Source organism: Berghia stephanieae, chromosome 5 (genome assembly GCF_034508935.2).
Source record: "Berghia stephanieae isolate SIO BIC M18660-M18661 chromosome 5, UCSD_Bste_1.3, whole genome shotgun sequence".
Classification (NCBI taxonomy): Eukaryota; Metazoa; Mollusca; class Gastropoda; order Nudibranchia; family Aeolidiidae; genus Berghia; species Berghia stephanieae.
The window spans coordinates 30,602,152-30,629,104 of record NC_088364.1 but is presented as its reverse complement, the minus strand read 5'-3'; the positions used below and the strand labels follow the sequence as shown (position 1 = coordinate 30,629,104).

Below are 26,953 nucleotides of genomic sequence, written 5' to 3'. Positions count from 1 at the left end.
AGACTCCGAAATCAAAGGTTTTGCGTCAAAAAACAACAAAATTAATTATTACAAAGTATAGTGGAGACAAAAGTTATTCTGTTGACATTGCAATTGATTGAAATAATGTGATATAATCAAAACACACTTTCTCTTTTGTTTAATTATTTGCTTTTGTTTTGTTTGTTTTGTTCTTTTTTTTGTGTTCAATTTCTTGGAGTTTCAATCTCGGTGTACGATGTCTCAATGACACTGCCATTGTTCTAAATATAGAATTGACATTCGGCGATGGACATCATTGCAGTCTATAACAGTCGACAGTCAATCTCACGTGTGTTGTAATTTCCTCTTTGAAAATCTTTTGCGTTGTAAGTACAATGAAAGTTAGTATATCTTAAGTATATCTCAACCTGTTTTCGTGTATTAGAGAGGTGATGTTACCCGCACAAAATAGTCGAATTAGTCATCGCCCACTTCTAGGCAAGTGACTAGCTAATCCGAGACTAGAAAGCGTTCATGACATCCGATATTTTTAGACACTTGCTTCGCTTGGGCTTAAGACAAGCTAGTCATTTAGTAGACTAGTAAATTACTAAATCTAGTCCTCGCTCATGAAAACGGGCCCTGGAGGAAAACCCTAGTGGAAGGCTGCACACGCAGGCGACCTCAAGAATGGCAATAAATCATTTTAAAGGCTGACGAAATACAATTTGATCCAACTTCAATGATATTCAACATAAAACATAAAACTACCTTCTGTAGGATTTTAAACGTTTGAAGGCGGCAGTCGTTTCCGCCCCCTTATTAAATCTGCTGCCTTCTCGGCAATCATTGTAGTTGGCGCATGCGTGTTACCAGAAATTATGAAAGGCATAATGGACGCGTCCACAACTCTTAGACCTTTGATGCCCTTGACCCTTAATTGCGTATCTACAACAGACGTAGGGTCATCTGAAGGACCCATTTTGCAAGTACCCACGGGATGGTAAACTGTAGTGGGAATGAGTTTTATGAAACAAGCCCAATATTCTTTCGATCCCATCACATGTTGCTGACAAGCTTTAGGCGGTTTTGTATCAATTAACTTCGATTCTATACGTTTCATTGCCTTAGTGTGACTGCTCTTAAGACATTCTTCTACGCCTTTTACTATACGGTCAAGATCATCTGGGTGATCCAAGTAGTTGGGTTGAATGACTGGAGAGGTCGTGGGGTCACGGTTACGAAGAGTGACACTGCCTCTACTTTTTGGTCGGAGCAGGGTTGGATAACAAGTCCAACCATGGTCATGAATATCCCTCTCGGGTGCCAAATCTTGCTTTAGAGACTCTTTGACATGAAAGAAGTCCATAATAAAAGAAGGTAACGTCGCTGGTGCGATTTGAAATTGAAGGTCCGGTCCTTCTGTACGACTTTTATCTGGGTTAGTGTGGGCAAACGCTACAGAAGGAACCCCATTTCTGCTTAATATTCCAGTGCGGAAGAAAAAATACTCAAATAAAGACGGAATCGCATATTTTAAAAAAGGCACGACATTTTGTCCCATTTTTAAAGGAACTGAAATTGATTCATTTATGGAAAATGAAACAGGAAACATGATGTGATCTTGTAGATTTTGACCAACAGGAAGGTCCTTGACCACAGATATACCCAATTCTGTCAAATGCGTCTTTGGTCCAATTCCAGACAGCATGAGAATCTGAGGTGAAGCAACAGAGCCGGCAGAAATAATAACTTCTTTCCGTGCTTTCACTTCGATCGTTTTACCATTGGCAACTAAACTGACGCCCTGAGCTTTATCATTTTCAATCAGGATTTTTGTGACATGAGCATTGACAATGACATCTAGATTGTCTCGCGTCAACGCAGAATGGATAAAAGATCTCGATCCACTAAACCTCTCTCCGTTCATTATGTTTACTTGACTATACGATATACCGTCCATACTTTCTCCATTGTAATCTTGATTGAGAGGATAGCCCAGTTCTTGAAATGCCTCCACAACTCTATCAATGATTAAAAAGGAACCTTTTTTATTCATAGAAACAGGCATCAATCCCTCTGTACTGTGGTAAGGAGACTTTCTCAGACTCTTTTCTATCACACGTTCACTCTTTTTAAAGTATGATAAGACGTGTTGGTAGTCCCAGGTTTGATCCCCTGTGTATTTTGCCCATTTGTCATAATCATGACGTGATCCCCTCGTATAAACCATGATATTCACTGAACTAGAACCTCCGAGAAGTCTTCCACTAGGCCAAAAAGATCGGTTATCTTCAAATCCTTCCATGGTACCGTCCTTCTGCTCTGTTTTCCGTCTCCAAGCTGATTCCCCAAACCAAAGCAGAGTAGCCCAAGCTGGAATCACCGTTGCTCGATTTCGTCTGTCATCTGCCCCCGCTTCTAACAACAGAACACTGACGTCACTATCCTCAGAGAGGCGATTGGCTAAGACTGATCCAGCAGATCCTGCTCCCACTGGAAAAGAACAATGAAATCAAAATTATATGGTTATGACGAGAGAGAGAGAGAGAGAGAGAAGGAGAGAGAGAGAGAGAGAGAGAGAGAGAGAGAGGAGAGAGAGAGAGAGAGAGAGAGTGTGTGTGTTTGTGTAAGTGGGTGAGTTTTGTGTTTGTTTGTGCGTGTAGGTGTATGTGCCTTCAGCCATTTTTATTGTACCGGGTATTTCCTATGTTTATATAGGTTATAGGACAAAGTTAAACTGACGAACTGTAGGTCAGAAATGTCTAGTAAATTATACGAAATAGTTATTAGCCATTATTAGGTGTCTGGCTACCTTGGTTAGTGTAAAGAAGATCGTTGAATGAATTCTAAATCTTTAAAATTAACATTCTGCTCAAGACAAATCCACTTAAAAGTTTGAGATGATTCTGATTTTTAACTTAAAAAAAGGGAATTTACATTGTTGAAATTAAATTGACGAACATTGCAATGGTGGGAAACTCCAAAAATATCCCTATGGCTTAATTTGAACTTCATATTAGAATTTCTATTAAATATATCCAATGCATCAGCCGAAGTACATTTCATTAGCAACCGTAAATCTGGGGTTTATTTCTTGTCCACGAAACATAGAATATATGCAAGATGCTAGTCCTGAAATTGATTCCTCCGACGAATAATGGAACGCTTTATCCATTCGGCATTTTTATCCCGGAATACATTGAACATTTTTAAAACTTGGATATTTTGTCTTACCTATAATATAGTCATATGTCCCATTCGGTTCCAATTTCAGTTTGGTTTGATTAAACTGAGAGCTAAGTTGAAATACAAGGTAACTGAGGAAAGGTACCAAAACAAAGGTGGCCAGTATCCACAGACTGGACATGTTGAAATCAATGATGTTTCCTCTCACGGTGTAGTTTTCTGGTGTAAAATACAAAAGGAAATGGTTAACCCTCTCCTTACCACCTACAGCAAAATCATCACATTTGTTATGACACAACAAACATTTTTTCTTATTCAGATTTCTTTTGCGGATCACAATGATCTTTGTTTAATTAATAAGAACATAAAGTTGTTGTGTAGAGAGATTGTTTGCGTTTAAAAAAGCACTTTTTCTGCTGGGTAAGCCTGCCATTTTTGGGGAAAATACTGAAAATGATCGGTAAGGAGAGAGTTAAACCCAGTGTGAAGTAAACTCTTTAAAAAATAAAATTAGTTCGCATCAGTACATGCTTCCTTAACCCCTTATCCCAAATCGCAGCAAAGGCAATCAATCACAATATATTTTTTAATCAACTTTGTACCTGTCACCAATTCCTTAATGCAAAGTGGCAAAAATCAACATTGCGCTTTCAGTTGAAACAATATAGATTGCAGCATTGTTAAGAGAACCTAAAAAATGCTATTTGTTGGCAAGTTTGAGAATATTTTAACAAACCAGATTCTCAACGTAAAATTGTCTTATGGTTCGTGTCGGTCACATTTCTTTCAACTGTCCATTCAGTAGCAATCGGGTAGCCGGGTCTTCCTTTTCGAGAAGGCAATAGTAAAGACAACATCAAAAAATAACCGCCATATTATGTCTTGGACAACGGTGATTACTGTTGATATCGGACTTCTTGTTGATGGATTTCTGTATTCCTTCATGAAATGCCTAGGCGACGATATCTAATGATGCCATGGCGGAAGGGCGCAATATCTTTTTAATGCCGTAAACACAGAAAAATGATGTGCAGAACAATCCTGAGTTATTCTCATGGGCCCATTGTTATGTAAGTGGACTAGATTTTGTTCTTTACTAGTCTAGTAAATGACCCTGGTCTTAAGCCTGAGTGAAGCAAATGACTTAAAATCGAATTTCATTAACGTGTTCTAGTCTCTCACTAGCTAGGCTCGCCTAGAAGTAGGAATTTTAAGACGGCGACTATTATGTATTTGCTGGTATCATCAAGCTCGCTTCACTATACTTTGAACCAAAATATTTCCAAAGAGGAAATTAGCAACACATCCGGTATAGATATATTTCGCTCCGTTTCATACGAACATACTTTTGCCATAGTCACATGATGAATCAGGTCATGTCATATTGACGACATGCAAAGGAAACGTTTTGCCTCTGTCATTCGTAACAGACGTATTTTCCTTCCGAATCGAAGCTCTCTCAACTATCTTGTCAACGCTATCATGTATCCTATAACTGTCAGAGACTAACGAGAAGTTAGACTCGAGCAAGTGACTTAAACTTGGCAAAACTTGTCCGAAGCTCTCTTGATTTTGGTCTGGGACTTGATTGGTCAGCTCACATAAAAAGCGATTTTTTTCAAGTTTTGACTAAAGTCAGAGACTAAGCGCTAGTCCGCCTACATAGAAACGTGTTATGGACTCAACACTAGACTGGGTTATTATTAATCCATCAATCATCACAAATACTCCCTCTGTTGTCCTCCCTATCGAAATCATTTTTCTAAGATTTGTGAAAAATGTATTCATCGTTGAAGCTGACATTGCGTGAATCGATCTAGCTGTATTCACTATAATAAAATCATTGAGCCTTTTTATTACCGATGGGAGATGGACGTTATTTATCAAGGTCATGATTCCTGCTCACACTCTTAGTGTATATGTCCCGAAGCTGTGGACTGTAAATGTACGGTGTGTTTCTGAATTAAGTTTCCTTCTGCTACAACGTCGCTCACAAGCAATCTAAAACTATCAAAATTTGAGGCAATATGACGTCATGTTTATGAAATCTCGATGACAAATTTCACGTAGGCCTATATTGGTTGTCTCGCGTTACGATGTTCAGGGTTGTCATCAAATTTTCAACTCTTCTCTGCAAGTCTGCTGTTGAAATACACAGAGACATTTTTAAAAATTGTGGAGCACAATGCTTCTTCAATTCAAACTGTTATCTGACATGCAGGAAACAAGGAGAGAAGAAAGTGATGAACATCGTTTTTTTCGGCACACGTGGCATTATACGAACCGGCCTGTCCCACCTGGTCAAACTGTTTATGGAAACTATTACCGATTCGTTCTTAAAGACAAACTGAAGTTAGCGATATATGAAAAAAGAGACACACTTTTTTTGAACGAGGTGTATTCTGCATCAACAGAATGCCCCTGTTCACAAGTTAAGAGTTGTGAACGAGCTTCTCGAGAGTTACTCGAGGGAATTGTTGGAACACTCGCCCGTTTCACCTGATCTTGCCCCCTGCTACTTCCATCTCTTCCCACATGTGGCAGAAATGCTGCGAGGTCAACGATTTGAAGACGAAGACCGATTTATGAGACGATGAGGAATGCAATTATGGACAAACAGCCACAGATCACCATCTTTGACCTATGGATACACCGAATGCAGAACTTAACGATTCTTATGTTGAATAAGTAATTGAATAAAGTTTTATTTGATAACAAATACAAGGTTATTCATAATATTATACGAGTACAATGCGACAGGGAAACTTAATCCTGAAACATACCTCGTACATGTCAGTTTATTATTTCAAAGGGATGACTATTCATTCATCATAACACTGCCTACGATTTCACCACTCTATTGAATTAATTCATAGCCTCCGACCCGCTCTACTACTTTTACTTTATTTTAACATATTTTGATCGCTTGCCGATATTGCATGAGTTGTTATATCTGGGGAAAGACACCTTAAACCAAGATCATATTATTGACCAAACCCGGCTTTGATTCATACTTTTAATCCACCCACTTATTTCACAATATAGTTTGTGCACAGATTTCAGTGCTACAAAGCTGCTAGAATCTGTGGACTGTAAAAAGTAATAAATAAATATGAGTATAACAGCTTTAAAAAATAACAAAATACCAAACATGGGGCTAAAACCCTTTACACCAATCAAAAAATAACAATACAAACAATAATACGTCACTTGAAAAACCAGATGAACGACAGATAAATGTTTGACACGTCCTTTCTGTAAGTAACTGGATCTTGGAGGGTGCTGGGAAGGAAGGGTGTGTGTGAAGGTGTGTTCATTATTGTATGGGGAATTAGGCTAAAACCGTGCAAATTCGGATTGAAAGCATGAAAATTTGCATACAGGTTGCTAAGACCCATAGAAAAATCATCTAATATAGAACCACTCTGGCAATCAATCATAACGTATGGGTTTAAGGCCTTAGATTTTACCTATTACAGCTATATTAGACAAGGGAAATAACTGCGTAAAAATATATTTTCTTCATATTCATTGTATTAGGGAAAATTAGGCTAAAACCGTGCACATTGGGGTTGAAAACCTGAAAATTGGCATATAGGTAGCTATGACCCGTATAATTAACACCTGATATAGAACCACTCTTGCAATTTATCATAACAGTGCGTTTTTAGCACTTTTATTTTTTCCTATATAGCAAAACTTATCCGAGGAAATAACCACGATAATACAATGTGCGTTCTAAAACTTTAAATGCACTGGTAACCATATACGGTAGCTAACTGATGGTTATTTCGTGTTGTAACTAGTAGATATAAGAGAGAGAGGGGGGAAAGGGAGTGAGTGGGAGAGAGAGAGAGAGAGAGAGAGAGAGAGAGAGAGAGAGAGAGAGAGAGAGAGAGAGAGAGAGAGAGAGAGAGAGAGATAATTTTACTCATTACTGTTCTGACCTAATACCCCCCGCATCTACACAAGTCCGTGCAAGGCAAACCGGACCTTAAACACTTGCATTGGGTGCCGATACATTCTCTCTTACATGAACACTTGATGAGTTTTTGGGAAATAAGCTCCACAGTGATTCATGTCGATCGTCACATTTGTTGCAGGGTTCTCTTCTATAAAGCAAAAGCTCGATTTCTTTCAAGAACTGTGACATCATCATTAGCATCAGCAGTGACATCTTTTAAAGCTTGTTTTTTAAGTATTGTGCATGACAAATTTTATAGTAGTGTGCTCCTGGGCGACAAAATCTCCTCCAGCAATAAATGACAACAAATCAGAATCTTTGATGGATAACGCTATTTCACGAATATTTTCTTCTATGTCTGTTGTCATTACAGAATGGAGCTCCCGATTCCATGTTTTTACAAAAAAGCACGTTTGTTTATTACTGTCAATATCTAATTTTAAACGTTGCCTCATTATTCTCGTGGGTGGCGAAGTAAATCTCATTCGGTGACTCCTCCCAGTCAAATGACGAAGTTTGGAATTCTTGTAGGGCACTTCCTTTAGATTTAATTCTATCGCCTAATTTTGTTGGCATTACATTTTAACGACAATACTTATGCCGACCAATTAGCATCATTTTGTTTTAAGCTTTCAATAATCTCATTTCTTTCTGATGAATTTGAAAAAATAGATACATCCAACTTGTTATCATTACAAACCAAAGAATTGAATTGTGTTAAATCTTCAAATAGAGTTTCATAGCCTTGCCCTTCGACATACCTCCTCGACTTAGAGGGACATTCTAAACGGTCTGGCTTATCTTGTTGGCATATCAAATACTTGTTCCAGTCTCTGGGAGCAGTTCTTTTTGCTATTGTATGTGTATCTGAAATCATGCAAACGCATTCCTTCATTAGGCATATTCAATATTCTTTCATCTCTCTCTCTCTCTCTCTTTCTCCCTCTCTCTCTCTCTCTCTCTCTTTCTCCCTCTCTCTCTCTCTCTCTCTCTCTCGCTCTTTCTGTTAAAGACCCATCATCAGCAGGCAAAATATGTGTACAGTGCTTTACATAAGGACACAACAGCACAAATAGAACATTCTCCCAATGTAAATAACGTAAAGTAAATAACTTGCCACAATACAGCATCATAGTGATTGATGATGATGATGATGATGATGATGATGATGATGATGATGATGATGATGATGATGATGATGGTGATGATAATTATAGCGTTCTTATATAATCTAAATGGTATGCTGACTCTTTACTGTCATCAAGTTTGACCGAAATAGGTTTTAAATCACGTAAAATGATTATAACAGTATTTTTGGAAAGAAAAGAAAACAGGAGTGGGAAGAAGGAGCACTGTCCTTTGTGAACACCGGTTATCGCATTTATTGACCTGTGTTCTGCTAGTCTGTTTTGACTACCCCTCTGCTAGTCTGCCCGTCCGTTTTAGAGCAATTGATTATACTTATTAAATCAGATACAGAAAAATCTCATATTATAGAATATTGCTCGCGAGACGTCCTTTAAAACAAGTGAAATTGAATAATATTTACGATTAAATAATTTATATGGTTCGTGAATCGAAAGTAAAGAAATTAACAAAATGGCCAAATTTATCCAGTCTCAGAGATGGAGAGAGAAGCACCCAGAATACAACATGAATGACCCAATCAAGGTGCTCGACAGAAAGGAACAGGTCATCATCTTCAGACTGAGAACTGGACACAACCAGTTAAAGGAACATATGTGGAGGATGTCCAGAGCAGGTGCCTCTGGACAATGTGACTGCGGACTTGAAAATGAAAATGGACATCATGTCCTAATGGAATGTCCAAGGTACAACCAGTTGAGAAGGAACTTCTGGCCTGACCCAACCCCATACTCAAAGAAGTTGTACGGCAGTGAGGACGCTTCATTCACCAGACCGGACTGACCATGTGACTTGACGGGAACGAAGAAGAAGAAGAAGAAGAAGAAGAAAGTAAAGGGAAAGGAAAACATCCGCTTCGACGCTAAAAATAGTCACCAATGGGAATCCAGAGCATGACGTAAAACAACCTTGGGTCGGCTTGCCTCGAATGTTTACACAATAACAATGAAAGAAGTTTTTGTCGTCCATTTAAAATGTTCTAATCTTTAAAACATTGTATCTCAGCTAATACTGATCTCTCAGAGTGGTTATATCATAAATTATAGGATTTTTCATATTCTACAACATATGTAATTTTCATGCTTTCAACCCTGTTTGCACAATTCAAGGGTTTTTTGGACCTAATTCCCCCTACTATTACGTTGTTTTTTATTTAGGTCCATCCATTTGAGCACATCTCTAATTGGTCAATTAATTGTTCAATACGCTTCACACTCGCAACATATGTATTCTTCAAATTTTTTTGTTGGCCTTGGTGTACATTCATTTCCCAACCTGCTATTGTTTATTGTTATCCATGTGATCGGTGTGTGATTTAGATAACGATTTTTAAAATAATAATCCAAGTCCATTGTTATTTGAAATGATAATTAATTTTTATATTTTGGGATGGGCGTGAACCATATTGTTAAAATTTAGGAACATCTACAATCTCATTGACGTTATAATGACGGGACAAAGTTAAGTTCTCTTATTCTCTTAGCACAATGTAGCAGAGACAACAAACGCACAATGGAAATAGTGTTTCGGTAGTCATGGGCTTGACAAGAAACGAAAACATTATGTTCAACAACGAAAGGCCAGATTGGTTTTAGGCCACACTGTGGTTATCGAGAGAATGAATAATTTTTTTAATGTTCTAATCCCATTTTCTATTGAAAAAGCCCGTTATTGAAAAGGATAATAAACATAAAAAATCAACCCGCCTTTAAATAGTGTCTAAAGATTTAAAATGGTTAACGCCAAACATACCAGGATCATCAATGGGTATCACCCATAACCCATAGTCTTCACAAACTGTTGCCAACAATGCGACTTATCTCAGTCATTGACCATCTCTGTCAACTCGAATAACAGAGTAAGGATTACGTTGATAATATAGCAATCCTAACAACTCTCAGGTTCATTGCACTTTTTCTGATGCACACAGAATAATTTAGAGGATTTATTATGACCTATCAATGTGATTAACCCGGCGTCTGGTTGGTTACACACGTGAAAGACACATTCATTTTCCGCCAAATTCCCATTTCATCGTGTTGTGATTTAGCTTTGTTCGTGCGCTTCGCTTTGTTATTATTTTCAACGCTTTGTTATGCTATGTCTGCTTTATCTGTTCAACATTTCAAGTTTTCCGCCATGGAACGATTCCTTCGACCTGAGAGGTTTAACGCTGACCCTAACGCCCCCGATGCTTCAAAACGATGGAACCACTGGCTACGAACGTTCAATAATTTCCTAACATCACTACATCTGCAACAAGAAACTTCATTGATCCCTTTGTATACGAATATATCGCTGATTGCACCACGTTCGATACAGCCGTCGAAGTCCTCAAAAATATTTATGTCAAACCTGGAAACGAAATCTTTGCCCGGCACATCCTAGCTACTGCCAAACAGGAGCAAGGACAGACTATGGATCAGTTCTTGCAAAGATTGAAGGCTCTCGCTAAGGAATGCGAATTCAAAGCTGTCTCAGCAGACAAAAACAGGGACGATTTCATCCGAGACGCTTTCATCTGTGGCTTGTCTTCGAATCAAATAAGACAAAGACTCCTTAAAAATAAGACCTTGGATCTCTCTACTGCTTTTGACCAAAATAGGTCCCTTGAAATGGCGCAGAAACAATCATTAACATACAACAGTGCATCGCCTTTACCTGTGCCATGTGGCAGTGCGACCACTCCTTACATTGACGAAGCTGATACAACACCTGGTGATACACTATCTGCAGCAACTAGTACTAAATGCTTCTTCTGTGGATTTCAAAGACAAAGCGATCTAAATGCCCTGCCCGGGAAGCAACATGCAAAGGCTGCGGGAAGAAGGGACACTACCAGAAAGTGTGCTTATCAAAAGGGAAACCAAACAACTTTGTATCCGCTGCTGAACCCTTCATCAATTCGGCCTTCACTGCTGCAGCCCCTTCAAGTCTTCGTAAAGCTATCATCTGCGTGAAAGTCTGCTGTAATTCCATGAAGGGTATTATAGACACGGGAAGCTCGGAGAGTTTCATCTCTGCCGAGAAGGCGCGATCTCTAAACCTCCAAACATACAACTCTCGAAAACAAATATCGATGGCCTCCTCTAATCTCTCCAGTGTGACTAAAGGCCATTGTTTTGTCTCTCTGGAATACAATGGCGAGACCTATCAAGAAGTGAAGCTCTCCATTCTACCTGGGTCACGATTTCCTTGGCCAACACGAGGGACTGGAGATTAGTTTCAAAGGGTTGAAGTCCACATTCTCGATCTGTGGCTTAACTGCTGCTAAAGTGAAACCTGCCTCTTTATTCAAGAACTTGCTCCCGGAATGCAGACCCATAGCAACAAAATCAAGGCGGTTCTCAACACCGGACAAACAATTTATAGATTCTGAGGTCCAAAAACTAATTGCAGAAGATGTGATTGAATCCTCCGATTCTCCTTGGAGAGCGCAAGTCTTGGTGACAACGAATAACAGGCACAAAAAGAGAATGGTGGTGGACTATAGCCAAACTATGAACCGCTTTACTCAGCTTGATGCATAAGCTCTCCCCAGAATCGATGAGATGATCGAGGAAATTTCAAAATATGAAGTACCTATACAGTACAATCGACCTCCGCAGTGGCTACCACCAAATCCCTATAAAGGAGGAAGAAAAACTCTACACTGCCTTCGAAGCCAGCGGGAACCTGTATCAATTCAAACACATTCCGTTTGATGTCACTAATGGAGTGGCCTGCTTCCAACGTATCATTGACAGCATGATAAGAAATGAGAAGCTCAAGGATACTTTTGCATATATAGATAATGTCACAATCTGCGGAAGAAATCAACAAGAACATGACAAGAACCTCTCTCATTTAATTAAATGTGCCACTGAGTACAACATCACTTTCAATGAAGACAAGAGCATTCTTTCCACCAGAGAAGTCAAACTGCTTGGATTCCTGGTTTCCAAAGGCAACATCCAACCGGATCCTGACAGGCTGAAACCATTGCGCGACCTTGCTGATCCCCACGATGTAAAATCCCAACGCCGTATAGTAGGCATGTTTGCCTATTACTCATCTTGGATCCCACATTTCTCTGATAAAATAGACCTCCTTGTCAGCAATAGTGTATTTCCTATTCCAGCGGAAGTGAAGGAAGCCTTTGAACTGCTGAAGGAGATAGAGAATGCAGCTGTCCAAGATGATCCCCTAGTGGTCGAAACAGATACTTCGAACATCGCAATAGCAGTTACGCTAAATCAGAATGGGAGACCAGTTGCTTTCTTTTCCAGAACTCTGAATCAAAGTGAAAGGAGGCATTCCTCTGTAGAGAAAGAGACATTTGCTATTGTGGAGGCTCTCCGTAAATGGAAACACTTCTTACTTGGGAAGCATTTCAAACTTGTAACTGACCAGAAAAGCGTTGCCTTCATGTACAATAACTCTCAAAAAGGGAAGGTGAAGAATGAAAAAATCCAAAGATGGAGAATCGAACTGTCGTGCTACAGTTACGATGTTGTCTACAGACCAGGCAAAGACAATCACGCAGCTAACGCTCTTTCCGGAGGCTATTGTTCTACAACTCATTCTGATCCTGAGTCACTTTTAAATCTCCATGACTCACTATCCCATCCTGGGGTTACAAGGATGATGCATTTCGTCAAATCCAAGAACCTGCCTTACTCGCTTGATGAAGTGAAGAAGGTTTGTGCAAACGGTAAAATCTGCTGTGAACTGAAGCCTTCCTTCTACAAACAGTCAAATCCTAATCTGATCAAAGCTACTCAGCCCTTTGGGCGCCTGAGTGTAGACTTCAAGGGTCCTCTGCCCTCTTCTTCAAGAAATAAATATCTTTTAACAATGATTGACGAATACTCTCGCTTTCCGTTTGCTTTTCCGTGTGCCGATATGAGTGCCGCAACAATCATCAAATGCTTCTGCCAGCTTTCCTCTCTGTTTGGAATGCCGTCTTATGTGCACTCTGATAGAGGGGCTAACTTCATGTCCGCCGAACTCAAGGACTTTTTACATAGGAAGGGTGTAGCTACTAGCCGGACGACTCCGTATAACCCGAGAGGTAATGGACAAATGGAGCGACTGAACGGAACACTCTGGAAGACAATAACGCTGGCACTGAAGTCTCGTGGTCTGGAGATTCACCAGTGAGAACTCGTTCTTCCTGATTCCCTTCATTCCCTAAGGTCTCTTTTGTGCACTTCCACTAACGAAACTCCTCATGAAAGAATATTTCGCTACAATAGGAAATCCACAACTGGTACAACTCTTCCGACTTGGCTCACTACCCCTGGAACGGTGCTCATGAGAAGGAACGTGAGATCTTCAAAGTATGAACCTTTGGTAGATGAAGTCGAACTGTTGGATTGCAATCCACTCTATGCCCACGTCAGACTCCAGGACGGGAGGGAGACAACAGTAGCTTTGCGTAACCTAGCACCATCTGGTGGCCTGCCTATGCCTGACTCTTTTGTAAAGGACACTTTTCCTCCTCTCACGCACCCCTCAATTAATGAGCCAACAAATCAGGCACTGGACGTTCCAGTACCCGTTCTTAATCAGGCGGATGCCCCAAATCAAGTTTGGGAACAAGCGGAATCGGTAGACACTCCTGATCCTGAACCTCAAACCTCATTCTGTGAAGAAAACGGGCCAAATCCCTCTGACCCTGAAACACCTAATGAGAACAGTCGTCGTCCCAAACCAAGTCCTTTCATTCGGACCCGGGCTTACACTCTGCGGAATAGAGAAGCCTGAACTTTCCTGACAATCTCTAAGACCAAGACTATACTTGTTGTGTTTTGATTCATAGCATTACGTCCCCCATTCTTATTTGATTATAGACTTTGGGACTTTGCAATCATTGTTCGATTTGTAATGCTTCCAATTAGACTGAGGGGGGAAGAATGTTGTGATGTAGCTTTGTTCGTGCGCTTCGCTTTGTTATTATTTTCAACGCTTTGTTATGCTATGTCTGCTTTATCTGTTTTCGTAACTGTTTGCTTTTCTGCTTGTGTTGCCTATCATTATGCTTCCCGTCGTACCTCTTTTGAATGTTGAATAAAGCCTAGACTAGAGGTTTAAACTAAAGACAGACTCTTCTACACTCACTTCACAACGAGTAAAAGTCGCATGCTACTTGTCCTGTTATATTCAAATGTCCATCCTTCTAATTCTACTTCGTTCAATATTAATTCTTACCCGAGTAGACTAAAATAATGTCTGCAAACTGCAAAATGCCTTATCCAGTAACATTAAGCTGAGGTCAGATACAACACGATTATTACACATTATTATCACTCTTTAGGTTTCTGACCTCGCTCGCTAATGTCAACTTTGACAGAATGTATCTCAAACGCTTAAAGTAGTAAAAGTAATAGACTATGTCGTAAATAGCTCGCCCTAGGGAGAGTTTTAGAATATTTTATACACTACAAGTATTTATGTTTGTTTTTTCATGGTTTTACGGCAATTGCAAAACATTTAGGTCATATCAGCGCCAGTAAAAAGGATTAAAATTGGGAGAAAAAAAAATACTAGATGTACAATTAAAAGGACTTGAGGATAAAGTAAGACAAAGTATAATGGTTCAAATAGGAAACAGATTTAGATTCCAAGATCACACTAGCGGTGTATTTAGTTTGGGATCACCTAAACGTCTCATCCAGACGCCAGCATAAGATTCCACTAAGAGAAATTGCAGTTTACAAATCAAATGTTAAAAATAAAAACAAAAACAGTACATAACAAAGAGATGATTTGCAATTTTTAAAATATCATCTCCCAAAACAACAACTATATATTCGACCCGGCCAGGGTCAGGACAAAACTAAGTAATCTCATTCCAAGACAAAGACAAAAGGGAATCGGAAAACAGGTATAGGGGTATAGAAGACACAACAAGTACCTCCCTGTCCACTATGGGAGGTCGGATTCCCCACCCGGTCAAAGTATTTATATTTGCCCACTGTAATGTTTAGCTTACATAAACGCACGATATAGTCATTCAAGAACTATGATAGTATTCAAATTCTTGAAATTAAGCATGGTTAAATGCAAATTAAGTGAAAAAAACACACACAAAAAATTTGGTACAGAATTGTAAATTTGAGGTATTTTCATGTAATGTGGCTATGTGGTCTTGTGGTATGACACTCGCTTTCGGATCGGAAGCTCCTGGGTCCGAGCCTCGCTCGGTGCGTATTTGAGTCCTTGGAAAAGACTCTTTACTCACATTCTCCACCGTACTCAGGTGTAAAATGAGTACCTGGCCGTTAACAGCGTACTCTCGAGGAAAAAATATTCATATCACCTAACAAGCCTCATGTGATTGTTCTATATGTTACGTGTTGCTGTTGGTCAGGGCCGCTTTGTTATGCGCTTTGAGTGCGTTTAACGGATATTGCGCTATATAAATGCTCACGATTTTTTAAAAAAATGATGACAAGACTCAGGTACCGGCGTTGTGTATTTGGGTAAGTCAATTAAAACGCATTCCTCGCACTGAAACCTAACTCGGACGCAAATGAATGTTATCCCCTAAGAGAATATTAATATAATTTAGACAGGGTTTAAACAGAGACGTTTATTTTCAACTATATAACATTTTCAAAACACATTTTTAACTAGATGGAAAGAGGGGCGTCGGGGGGGGGGGGGGGGGGGGGGGTGAGTGACTTATTGTATTGGGTCATGGCGACGAGTAAGGGTTTCTTTTGGGAACTACCGCAAACTCGGGGACCCAAATAATTTAGGTGGTTTGGGAGGGGAGGAACTTTTTTTTTAAAAAAAGGCTAGTTGGGGGTTTGGGAGGGGAGAGACATTTAAAAAAAAAAGTTTCCCCCCTCCCAAACCCAAAAAATTATTTGGGTCCCCGAGTTTGCGGTAGTGCTTTTTTATGTCTAATAATGTGAATGTGTCATAATTGCAAGCCTATACATGGTACATAGGAAACGCTGTGATTATCCCTAGACACCTGTTTGGGGATAATGAAAATTCGTTATCCCCAGACACATATTTGAAACTCCGCTCTTTTAAACAATTATCCACATTCCAGAATATGGAATGTTTCTGAGTGCACATAGAAATAAGGAAAGGTAATAAAATATCTATAAAAACATAAAATTAAGGATATGGCGCTGGCTTCCGGCGACAACAGACGTGTTGTGAATGTTTACCTATTTTCTACACATATTTTTATTCATTTATCATTCAATCGTCGGAATTTAAGCCTAATTTTTATTCAAAATGGATGTGAAGTATATATTGTTCCTGATTTTTATATTTATTAGTATATTTATAAGCATAAATGGTGTTTTAGCCTGTGATTTTGCTGCCAAAATAAGCCTATCGATAACTTATACTCCAGAGACTCTCCGATCCCTCCAACCCGTGTCACCCCCACCACCCACTATTGACACATCGTTTATTAAAGTAAGAAAGAGGGGGAGAAAGGGAGGAATAAAAACAAAATTTAACAGACGGCCTTTTCGTCTATTTTTACCCTGTGTAGTGACAGGTAATGTAAGATCACTGAAAAATAAAATTGATGAACTGTTTTCACTGTGTCGTTTTAATAGTGACTATCGTCAAGCCTCCATAATAGCGTTAACAGAGACTTGGCTATCTCCTCACATACCATCATCATGTTTTAATATTGAACAATATTCACTATTTCGAGGAGATCGGACTAATCTAAATAAACGAACTGGGGGTGGGGTGTGCACATATATTAACAACAAATGGTGCCACCCCAATAACTGTCAGATAAAGAAAATGTATTGTGACGATAAAATTGAATTTATTACTGTTTCGTCACGACCATATTACCTACCCCGGGAATATACTCATGTCATCATCATCAACGTCTACATTCCACCATCATCAGACAACACCACAGCGAAAAATATTTTGAGGAAAGAAATACAGGACATTCAAATTAAGTCACCCGATGCCGTATTGATGGTCACTGGCGATTTTAACCAATGTAACGATTTTACTCTCCCGGGACTTCATCAATACGTGGACTGCGAGACAAGGTACAAAAAAACATTAGATTTATTCCTGTGTAATATTAAAAATAGTTATAAATGTTTACCCCGTGCCCCATTAGGTTTATCTGACCACTGCATGCTCTTGCTACTCCCCACCTACCGCCCTGTTTTTAAACGTGTAAAACCAGTAAAGAAAAGTGTACAGATCTGGAATGGAAGTGTGTGTGAAGATTTGCGTGGTTGTTTTGAATGCACTGACTGGAATGTTTTTATCGAATCATGTGATAGTGTGGATGAGCTGAATGACTGTGTGAGTGAGTATTTAAAATTCTGTGAACAGCTAGTGTCTTGTAAAAAAGAAATAAAATATTATCCTAACAACAAGCCTTGGATAACAAAAGATCTAAAACTTTTATTGAACCAAAAGAAAACTCTCTATACTAGTGGAAACAAAAAAGATCTGAAAACAAAACAAAAAGAGATAAAGAGGGTAATATCTAGTTGTAGAGATAAGTACAAAAATAAAATTGAAAAATGCTTTTCTTCTAGGGATATAAGGGACACGTGGCGGGGGCTTAAAACTGCTGTGAACTATAATCCAAAGCCCACGATTATATCAGAAGATATCGAAATTGAAACTTTAAAAAATTTTATTCACGTTTCGACACAGCAAACAAATTTGATATTGAAAATGAAAAACATAAATTAGACAGGGCTTTGGAAGATGAAATGACTATTGAGGTCAGTGAAGAGGAAACGAGATTCGTATTTTCGAAACTAAACGAGAGGAAGGCTGCTGGGCCGGATGGATTGAAAGGAAAACTATTAAAAGAATGTGCCCACCAGCTTTCCCCCATTTATACACATATTTTTAACTGGTCCCTCCAATGCGTTTCAATCCTGAAATTTGGAAAACTTCAAAAATTATCCTGTTCCAAAAAAAGAAAAACTTGAAACTATGAACGATCTCAGACCTGTTGCACTGACTTCAATAGTCATGAAATCTTTAGAAAAAACTTGTTCTTGTTAAAATTAGGAATCAGTTTATGCCATTGAGTGATAGTCATCAATTTGCTTACAAACCAGGACGTGGCGTAGAGGATGCCATTTTGCTGTTTACAAACAACATCTACAGGCATCTAGATCACGCTAGGAGCTATTGCAGATTGCTTTTTGCAGATTTTTCTTCAGCGTTCAATACAATGCAACCTCAGTTGGTTGTTCAAAAATTGACTAGTCTGAATTTAAACAAGTATATAATTGCTTGGGTGCTCGAATTTCTTACGGAGAGAGCACAATATGTTCAATTAGGGCAAAACAAATCTTCCTGTATAACTACAAATACTGGTGCTCCTCAAGGTTGTGTATTGTCCCCTGTATTATTCACAATATACACGAATGACTGTAGAAGTCAAAACCTGAGTGTACCTTTAATAAAGTTTGCAGATGACACCGCTCTTCAAGGCCTCATAACAAATGGCAACGAAGTGGCTTATAGGCAAGAAATTGATAGATTTGTGTCTTGGTGTGATGCCCACCACCTAGAGCTTAACATAAGCAAGACAAAGGAGCTAGTGATTGACTTTAGGAGAGTGAAGGAACCGATATGAACCGTTAAAATTAAAGGACCAATTCGTCCAGCGAGTTCCTCACTACAAATACCTTGGTGTAACGATTGATGACAGGCTCAAGTGGGATGAACACTTGAAAATAATTAGGCATAAGTTGTGCAGACGTACATATTTTTTATCGAAACTCTCTCAGTTTAGAATAGATAAAACCCTCTGCACATTATTTTATAGAGCAGTAATCGAAAGTGTTTTGTCATTTTGTATAACAGCTTGGGGAGGCAATTGCTTAGCAGTGGAAAGGAACAAAATAAATTCAAATATTAAAAAATCCATTAAACGCTATATAAATGATGTTGACGATGTAGATCTTTTATACGAGAAATTTTGTATAAATAAAATAACTAAAATATTAAATGACCAGTATCATCCACTAAGACCATCAATTATTATGTCAGAAAGAAGTGGTTGCCCTTTCTCTATTTCAACGAAAACAGAGAGACACCGAAAATCTTTTCTGCGTCCAGTATTAGGCTTTATAACAACAAGCAATAATCATTTTATATAATTATTTCTCATTTTTACTTTTTAAAAATATAAATATTAATTTATTAATTTATTTGTTTTGCAATCTTTTCAATTTTCAATTTATAGTGACAGTTTTAACTATTTTACAGTGTTGAAATTATTCATATTATAAAGCGCAGCTCTGGTTATAGAGCTGCTCCTTTTTTATATATATACATCCTATTTCCATTGTATTTTTATCTTATGTGTAAATTATAACACGTCTGTACAAAAAATTTCCTTTTTGGGATGCAATAAAGTATTATTATTATTATTATTATTATTATTATTTTTATTATTATTATTATTATTATTAACCAACATTAAATCAGTTGTTACTAAATATACACAATATGTGTCGACTTCGAAGTGGGTGTCATGGCCGAATGGTTTAGTCGTCTGCCCTGGAAGTTTTACCGGAATCGACGTTGTGGGTTCGAATCTTGATTCCGCCACTTTATTTTTTTTTTAAATTCCGTCTTCTTTTTACAGAACGTTACAAGGGATTAATGTCCCATCCACCCCCCCCCCCCCCCCCCCCACTTCTTTTTTTGTGCGAGTCTATTCTTTTCTCCTTGTTGTTTGGCCTTTTGTTCCGTTTCTGAGCATGAATTTCTTAAAATTGTTTTTATTTTTTTTAAATTATTGTTTTTTTTTCTCTCCTCTATCTGACCATTGGTCGCTCTCTGAATAATTCTGTTTGCTTTTAATTTATTCATTTTAGACACTTTTGAGATCGGAGTGGGTACGAATATGACAATTTGCTAGAAACTAGAAAGGAACCGAGAGAGAGGAGAGAGAGAGAGAGAAGAGAGAGAGGAGAAAGAGAGAGAGAGAGAGAGAGAGAGATGAGAGAGAGAAGGAGAGAGAGAGAGAGAGAGGTTTTAAAAAAAGAGATGGGGGGAGGATGGATGTGACTTTTATCCCTTGCAACGTTCTGTAAAAAGAAGACGGAATTTAAAAAAAAGTGGCGGAACTAAGATTTGAATCCGCAAACGTCGATTCTGGGTAAAAACTTCCAGGGCAGACGACTAAACCATTCGGCCATGACACCTCATTCGAAGTCGACGAATATTTGTGATAATATGTAGTAACAACTGATTTAGTTGGTTTAAAATTTTATGTTTTTATCTATATTTTATTAACTTTCCTTTTTTCTATGCGCATTTGGAAACATTCCATATTCTGGAAGTGATAATTGTTTAAATAGAGCGGGTATTCAATTATGTGTCTGGAATAACTAAAGTCGTTATCCCCAGACAGTGTATGGGGAGAAAACGAACTTTTCTTATCCCCAGACAGTTGTAAGGGGAAAATGATTAGCCACATAGTGAAATGCGGAAATTGAGTATTTAAAATTCTGTGAACAGCTAGTGTCTTGTAAAAAAGAAATAAAATATTATCCTAACAACAAGCCTTGGATAACAAAAGATCTAAAACTTTTATTGAACCAAAAGAAAACTCTCTATACTAGTGGAAACAAAAAAGATCTGAAAACAAAACAAAAAGAGATAAAGAGGGTAATATCTAGTTGTAGAGATAAGTACAAAAATAAAATTGAAAAATGCTTTTCTTCTAGGGATATAAGGGACACGTGGCGGGGGCTTAAAACTGCTGTGAACTATAATCCAAAGCCCACGATTATATCAGAAGATATCGAAATTGAAACTTTAAATAAATTTTATTCACGTTTCGACACAGCAAACAAATTTGATATTGAAAATGAAAAACATAAATTAGACAGGGCTTTGGAAGATGAAATGACTATTGAGGTCAGTGAAGAGGAAACGAGATTCGTATTTTCGAAACTAAACGAGAGGAAGGCTGCTGGGCCGGATGGATTGAAAGGAAAACTATTAAAAGAATGTGCCCACCAGCTTTCCCCCATTTATACACATATTTTTAACTGGTCCCTCCAATGCGTTTCAATCCCTGAAATTTGGAAAACTTCAAAAATTATTCCTGTTCCAAAAAAAGAAAAACTTGAAACTATGAACGATCTCAGACCTGTTGCACTGACTTCAATAGTCATGAAATCTTTAGAAAAACTTGTTCTTGTTAAAATTAGGAATCAGTTTATGCCATTGAGTGATAGTCATCAATTTGCTTACAAACCAGGACGTGGCGTAGAGGATGCCATTTTGCTGTTTACAAACAACATCTACAGGCATCTAGATCACGCTAGGAGCTATTGCAGATTGCTTTTTGCAGATTTTTCTTCAGCGTTCAATACAATGCAACCTCAGTTGGTTGTTCAAAAATTGACTAGTCTGAATTTAAACAAGTATATAATTGCTTGGGTGCTCGAATTTCTTACGGAGAGAGCACAATATGTTCAATTAGGGCAAAACAAATCTTCCTGTATAACTACAAATACTGGTGCTCCTCAAGGTTGTGTATTGTCCCCTGTATTATTCACAATATACACGAATGACTGTAGAAGTCAAAACCTGAGTGTACCTTTAATAAAGTTTGCAGATGACACCGCTCTTCAAGGCCTCATAACAAATGGCAACGAAGTGGCTTATAGGCAAGAAATTGATAGATTTGTGTCTTGGTGTGATGCCCACCACCTAGAGCTTAACATAAGCAAGACAAAGGAGCTAGTGATTGACTTTAGGAGAGTGAAGGAACCGATAGAACCGTTAAAATTAAAGGACCAATTCGTCCAGCGAGTTCCTCACTACAAATACCTTGGTGTAACGATTGATGACAGGCTCAAGTGGGATGAACACTTGAAAATAATTAGGCATAAGTTGTGCAGACGTACATATTTTTTATCGAAACTCTCTCAGTTTAGAATAGATAAAACCCTCTGCACATTATTTTATAGAGCAGTAATCGAAAGTGTTTTGTCATTTTGTATAACAGCTTGGGGAGGCAATTGCTTAGCAGTGGAAAGGAACAAAATAAATTCAAATATTAAAAAATCCATTAAACGCTATATAAATGATGTTGACGATGTAGATCTTTTATACGAGAAATTTTGTATAAATAAAATAACTAAAATATTAAATGACCAGTATCATCCACTAAGACCATCAATTATTATGTCAGAAAGAAGTGGTTGCCCTTTCTCTATTTCAACGAAAACAGAGAGACACCGAAAATCTTTTCTGCCGTCCAGTATTAGGCTTTATAACAACAAGCAATAATCATTTTATATAATTATTTCTCATTTTTACTTTTTAAAAATATAAATATTAATTTATTAATTTATTTGTTTTGCAATCTTTTCAATTTTCAATTTATAGTGACAGTTTTAACTATTTTACAGTGTTGAAATTATTCATATTATAAAGCGCAGCTCTGGTTATAGAGCTGCTCCTTTTTTATATATATACATCCTATTTCCATTGTATTTTTATCTTATGTGTAAATTATAACACGTCTGTACAAAAAATTTCCTTTTTGGGATGCAATAAAGTATTATTATATTATTATTATTATTATTATTATTATTATTATTATTATTATTATTATTAACCAACATTAAATCAGTTGTTACTAAATATACACAATATGTGTCGACTTCGAAGTGGGTGTCATGGCCGAATGGTTTAGTCGTCTGCCCTGGAAGTTTTACCGGAATCGACGTTGTGGGTTCGAATCTTGATTCCGCCACTTTATTTTTTTTTTAAATTCCGTCTTCTTTTTACAGAACGTTACAAGGGATTAATGTCCCATCCACCCCCCCCCCCCCCCCCCCCACTTTTTTTTTGTGCGAGTCTATTCTTTTCTCCTTGTTGTTTGGCCTTTTGTTCCGTTTCTGAGCATGAATTTCTTAAAATTGTTTTTATTTTTTTTTTAATTATTGTTTTTTTTTCTCTCCTCTATCTGACCATTTGGTCGCTCTCTGAATAATTCTGTTTGCTTTTTAATTTATTCATTTTAGACACTTTTTGAGATCGGAGTGGGTACGAATATGACAATTTGCTAGAAACTAGAAAGGAACCGAGAGAGAGAGAGAGAGAGAGAGAGAGGGAGAGAGGGAGAAAGAGAGAGAGAGAGAGAGAGAGAGAGAGAGAGAGAGAGAGAGAGAGAGATAGGTTTAAAAAAAAAGAGATGGGGGGAGGATGGATGTGACTTTTATCCCTTGCAACGTTCTGTAAAAAGAAGACGGAATTAAAAAAAAAAAGTGGCGGAACTAAGATTTCAATCCGCAACGTCGATTCTGGTAAAACTTCCAGGGCAGACGACTAAACCATTCGGCCATGACACCCACTTCGAAGTCGACGATATTGTGTATATGTAGTAACAACTGATTTAATGTTGGTTAATTTTATGTTTTTATATATATTTTATTAACTTTCCTTATTTCTATGCGCATTTGGAAACATTCCATATTCTGGAATGTGAATAATTGTTTAAAAGAGCGGAGTTTCAAATATGTGTCTGGGAATAACAAAATTCGTTATCCCCAGACAGGTGTATGGGGAAAATGATAGCCACATAGGAAATGGGAATTGGATTTGGTTTAAGGCAGACACGAAATCAAAATCCAAGAAATAAACGATTCCTACCTACCCACAGGAATAATAGCCTAATTTGCTGCTTACTGATACTGAACTGTAGTTAGTTTGTTCTTGACACACTTGCCCTAGTTCATGGCAGTTTTAAATAAAATCGATAAGTGAAGAATGCATTGGTTTTCACACGCTCATTTGTAGAATATAGCATTTCTGTGGAAATATATTTTATAAACCTAAGTGAAATGGCATTATTCTCTGAAGTTAAAATTTACTTACATACAATGGAATCCACCTCAGTGTGCCGATGCGAGAAATCCGATATGTAAGAAAGAGGTTAGCCTACTATGAATGAATGAGGTGAAGTGAAGTGTGTTGTGTGGTTGTGGAAGTGTGAGGCGTGAGGGTTGAGTCGTCCTTGGGTGAAGTGAAGCATAGTAAATTCAAATATCGACACTTGCAACAGATTTAGGTTTTATCAGCGCCAGTAAAAAGGAAGAAAATGGAATAGTAAAAAGTTCTAGAATTACAATTAAAGCACCCAAGAAAAGGTAAGACATAGGGGAACTGGGAACAAATAGGAATCAGATGTAGATTCCAAGAACATACCACCAATGTACTTAGTTTGAGATCACCTATAAGTCTAATCCGGACACAAGCACAAAATCTAACAAAGAGGAATACACTCAAATGCTTACATTATACATTATAAATAACAAATATAATAATACATAACAGAGAGATGATTTACAAGGAAAAAAATATCATCTCCCAAAACAACTATGCATTTGACTGTTTCCCTCCCAGCCAGGACTCCGGCCAGGACCAAACCCAGTATTCTCATTCCAAGACAAAGACAGAAAGCATGCTGGAAGACAGATATAAGGGGATAGAAGACACAGTATGTACTCATACCTGCCCACTATGGAAGGTCAGGAATCCCACCCAGAATAATTTCGTTAATGAATGCGTCCAGTCAACAAGAAGAGGCAGCCCATTCATTCGTTGAGAAGAACCATTTGGACCCGAACAAGGAATCACAGATACTATCATGAAATGTTCACATGCTTTCCGTCCGTTTTGTTTTTGTTTTGTTTGTTTTGCGGCGCTTGTAACGCATTTAGGTTATATCAGCGCCACTAAAAAGGAAGAAAATGGGATAGTAAAAAGTTATAGCATTCCAATTAAAGCGCCCAAGAAAAAATAAGACAATGGGAACTGGGAACAAATAGGGATCTAATGTAGAATCCAAGAGCATACAACCAATGTACTTTGTCTTATCCGGACACAAGCACAAGATCCAACAAGGAGGAATATACTCAAATGTTTACATTATCCATTGAAAATAACAAATATAATAATATATAACAATAACAGAGTATTGATTTAAAAGGAAAATAATAGCATCTCCCAAAAAAATAATTGTGCATTTGACTGTTACCATCCCAGCCAGGACTGTGCCAGGGCCAGGACAAAACCAAGTAATCTCTTTCCAAGGCAAAGACAGAAATCATATTGGAAAACAGATATAAGGGGTGAGAACACACAGTAAAAGCCTCCCTGCCCACTATGGGAGTTTTCCATCTGTAAAAGAACATATTATGCTTTCGATCAAATCTACTTGTACATATTTGCAGGTCTGGTAACCCAATTTCTTATGGACTCATTGTGTAATGGAAATACGTCCAACAGTGCAAAATATCTTCCATTACAACAGCGTTAAATCGAGCCCATAATTACTTTCGGATATCAGATCTGCAAATGGGTGCACGTAGTCCCAAACATAGAGGTATAGTAAGACCAGCGGCGTAGCCTGGTCATATAGGAGCATGGGGCTGGATTTGAGATGGGTTGTCGCATATATATATATATATATATATATATATATATATATATATATATATATATAGAGAGAGAGAGAGAGAGAGAGAGAGAGAGAGAGAGAGAGAGAGAGAGAGAGAGAGAGAGAATTTGATGCACTCAATTATTTTACCAAAATTTGTATGTTCTTTGTAACTTGTTCATCATGCCTGGCTAAGGATAAGCGATAGCCACTGTCAATCTGTGCACCTATGTGAAGAGTACCAACGGTTTTCAATCTAGTGGTGATATTTAAATGTAAGTAAGACTTCTGATGGTTCAATGCTCTCTGTGTTAAATTTTTTCAAACAGGTAAATCCACTTCTTGTCCAAGACAATTCTGTATTGCTGTTATCGCCAAACAAAATACAATTAAAAGAAAATAAACTCTTATTTTCTATTCTCATCGATAGCCAAGGAAAACGACTATACCAATCTTTATCAAATTAAATGACCGATTGTTTCCCGTCTTTAATAGTGAGTACAAAATCTTTTGGTTGATGGGGACCGAGACTTTTAATCAAAAGTTTATTTTCCCCATTCAAAGAACTGGTATTTATAGCCGACAGGTAATCAACGTGATTCATCACACTTAATAGCAATTAATTAAAATTTTAAAAACAAACAATGCACACATCCGATTAACACACTCAAGTTAAAAGGGACAATGGGGAATTCAATATCACATGCCTGACACGCCTCAAAGAGGGATGGGTAACAGGTACAACACGATTGTCATTAATGGAACAATTAGGTCATTGTGTGTGGCTGCGAGTAAGACAGCCACAATGACTCAGTTCAACGTCAAGATGCCTCTTGATGCCCACAGTCATAGCACAGTCAATGCATCGCCTGGTTGTGCCGTGGGAATATGGCTGCAAGCCTTCTCAACCCTTAAAGCCACACGCTGTACTGATTGGTCAGTGGCACGAGTACAACTCGAGCTGTAGTAAATTCAAAGCGGTGTGATTGGTTCAAGTTTTGAGGCTCTGTAAGGGTTTTTTAACACCAGGTCAACAATGAATTTCATTGTTTGTGAAACAGAAAATTAAAAGTGTTACTTTTTATTGTTAAATTCTTACATACTTTCAAGACAATGACGACCTGTGGCTTAGCCTTAATAGCCTTTCAGGCCCTACGCCACTGAGTAAGACTCTGATTGCCTACGATTATTAAACTTGAAATGACCATAGACAAGGCTAGTTTTTTTGGGGGGTTATAATGAAAAAGACAGACAACACATGC

At 38.0% G+C, this 26,953-nt stretch overlaps 1 protein-coding gene across 4 annotated transcripts in view; it reads right to left on the bottom strand.

The window, feature by feature from the left end:
* Nucleotides 1–24,217, bottom strand: part of LOC144972746 (alcohol dehydrogenase [acceptor]-like) — a 42,110-nt gene extending 17,893 nt beyond the window's left edge. The window contains exons 1-4 of one of the 4 annotated variants that reach the window (XM_078914334.1): nucleotides 24,128–24,217; nucleotides 7,876–7,981; nucleotides 3,199–3,369; nucleotides 134–2,457 (exon numbers count right to left, since the gene is read on the bottom strand). In XM_078914334.1, the coding sequence (XP_078770460.1) occupies nucleotides 746–2,457; nucleotides 3,199–3,331 (1,845 nt within the window). In that variant the 5' untranslated portion in view covers nucleotides 3,332–3,369; nucleotides 7,876–7,981; nucleotides 24,128–24,217 and the 3' untranslated portion in view covers nucleotides 134–745. The other 3 variants (XM_078914333.1, XM_078914335.1, XM_078914336.1) reach the window with 3 other exon arrangements.
* Nucleotides 24,218–26,953: the final 2,736 nt, after the last annotated feature.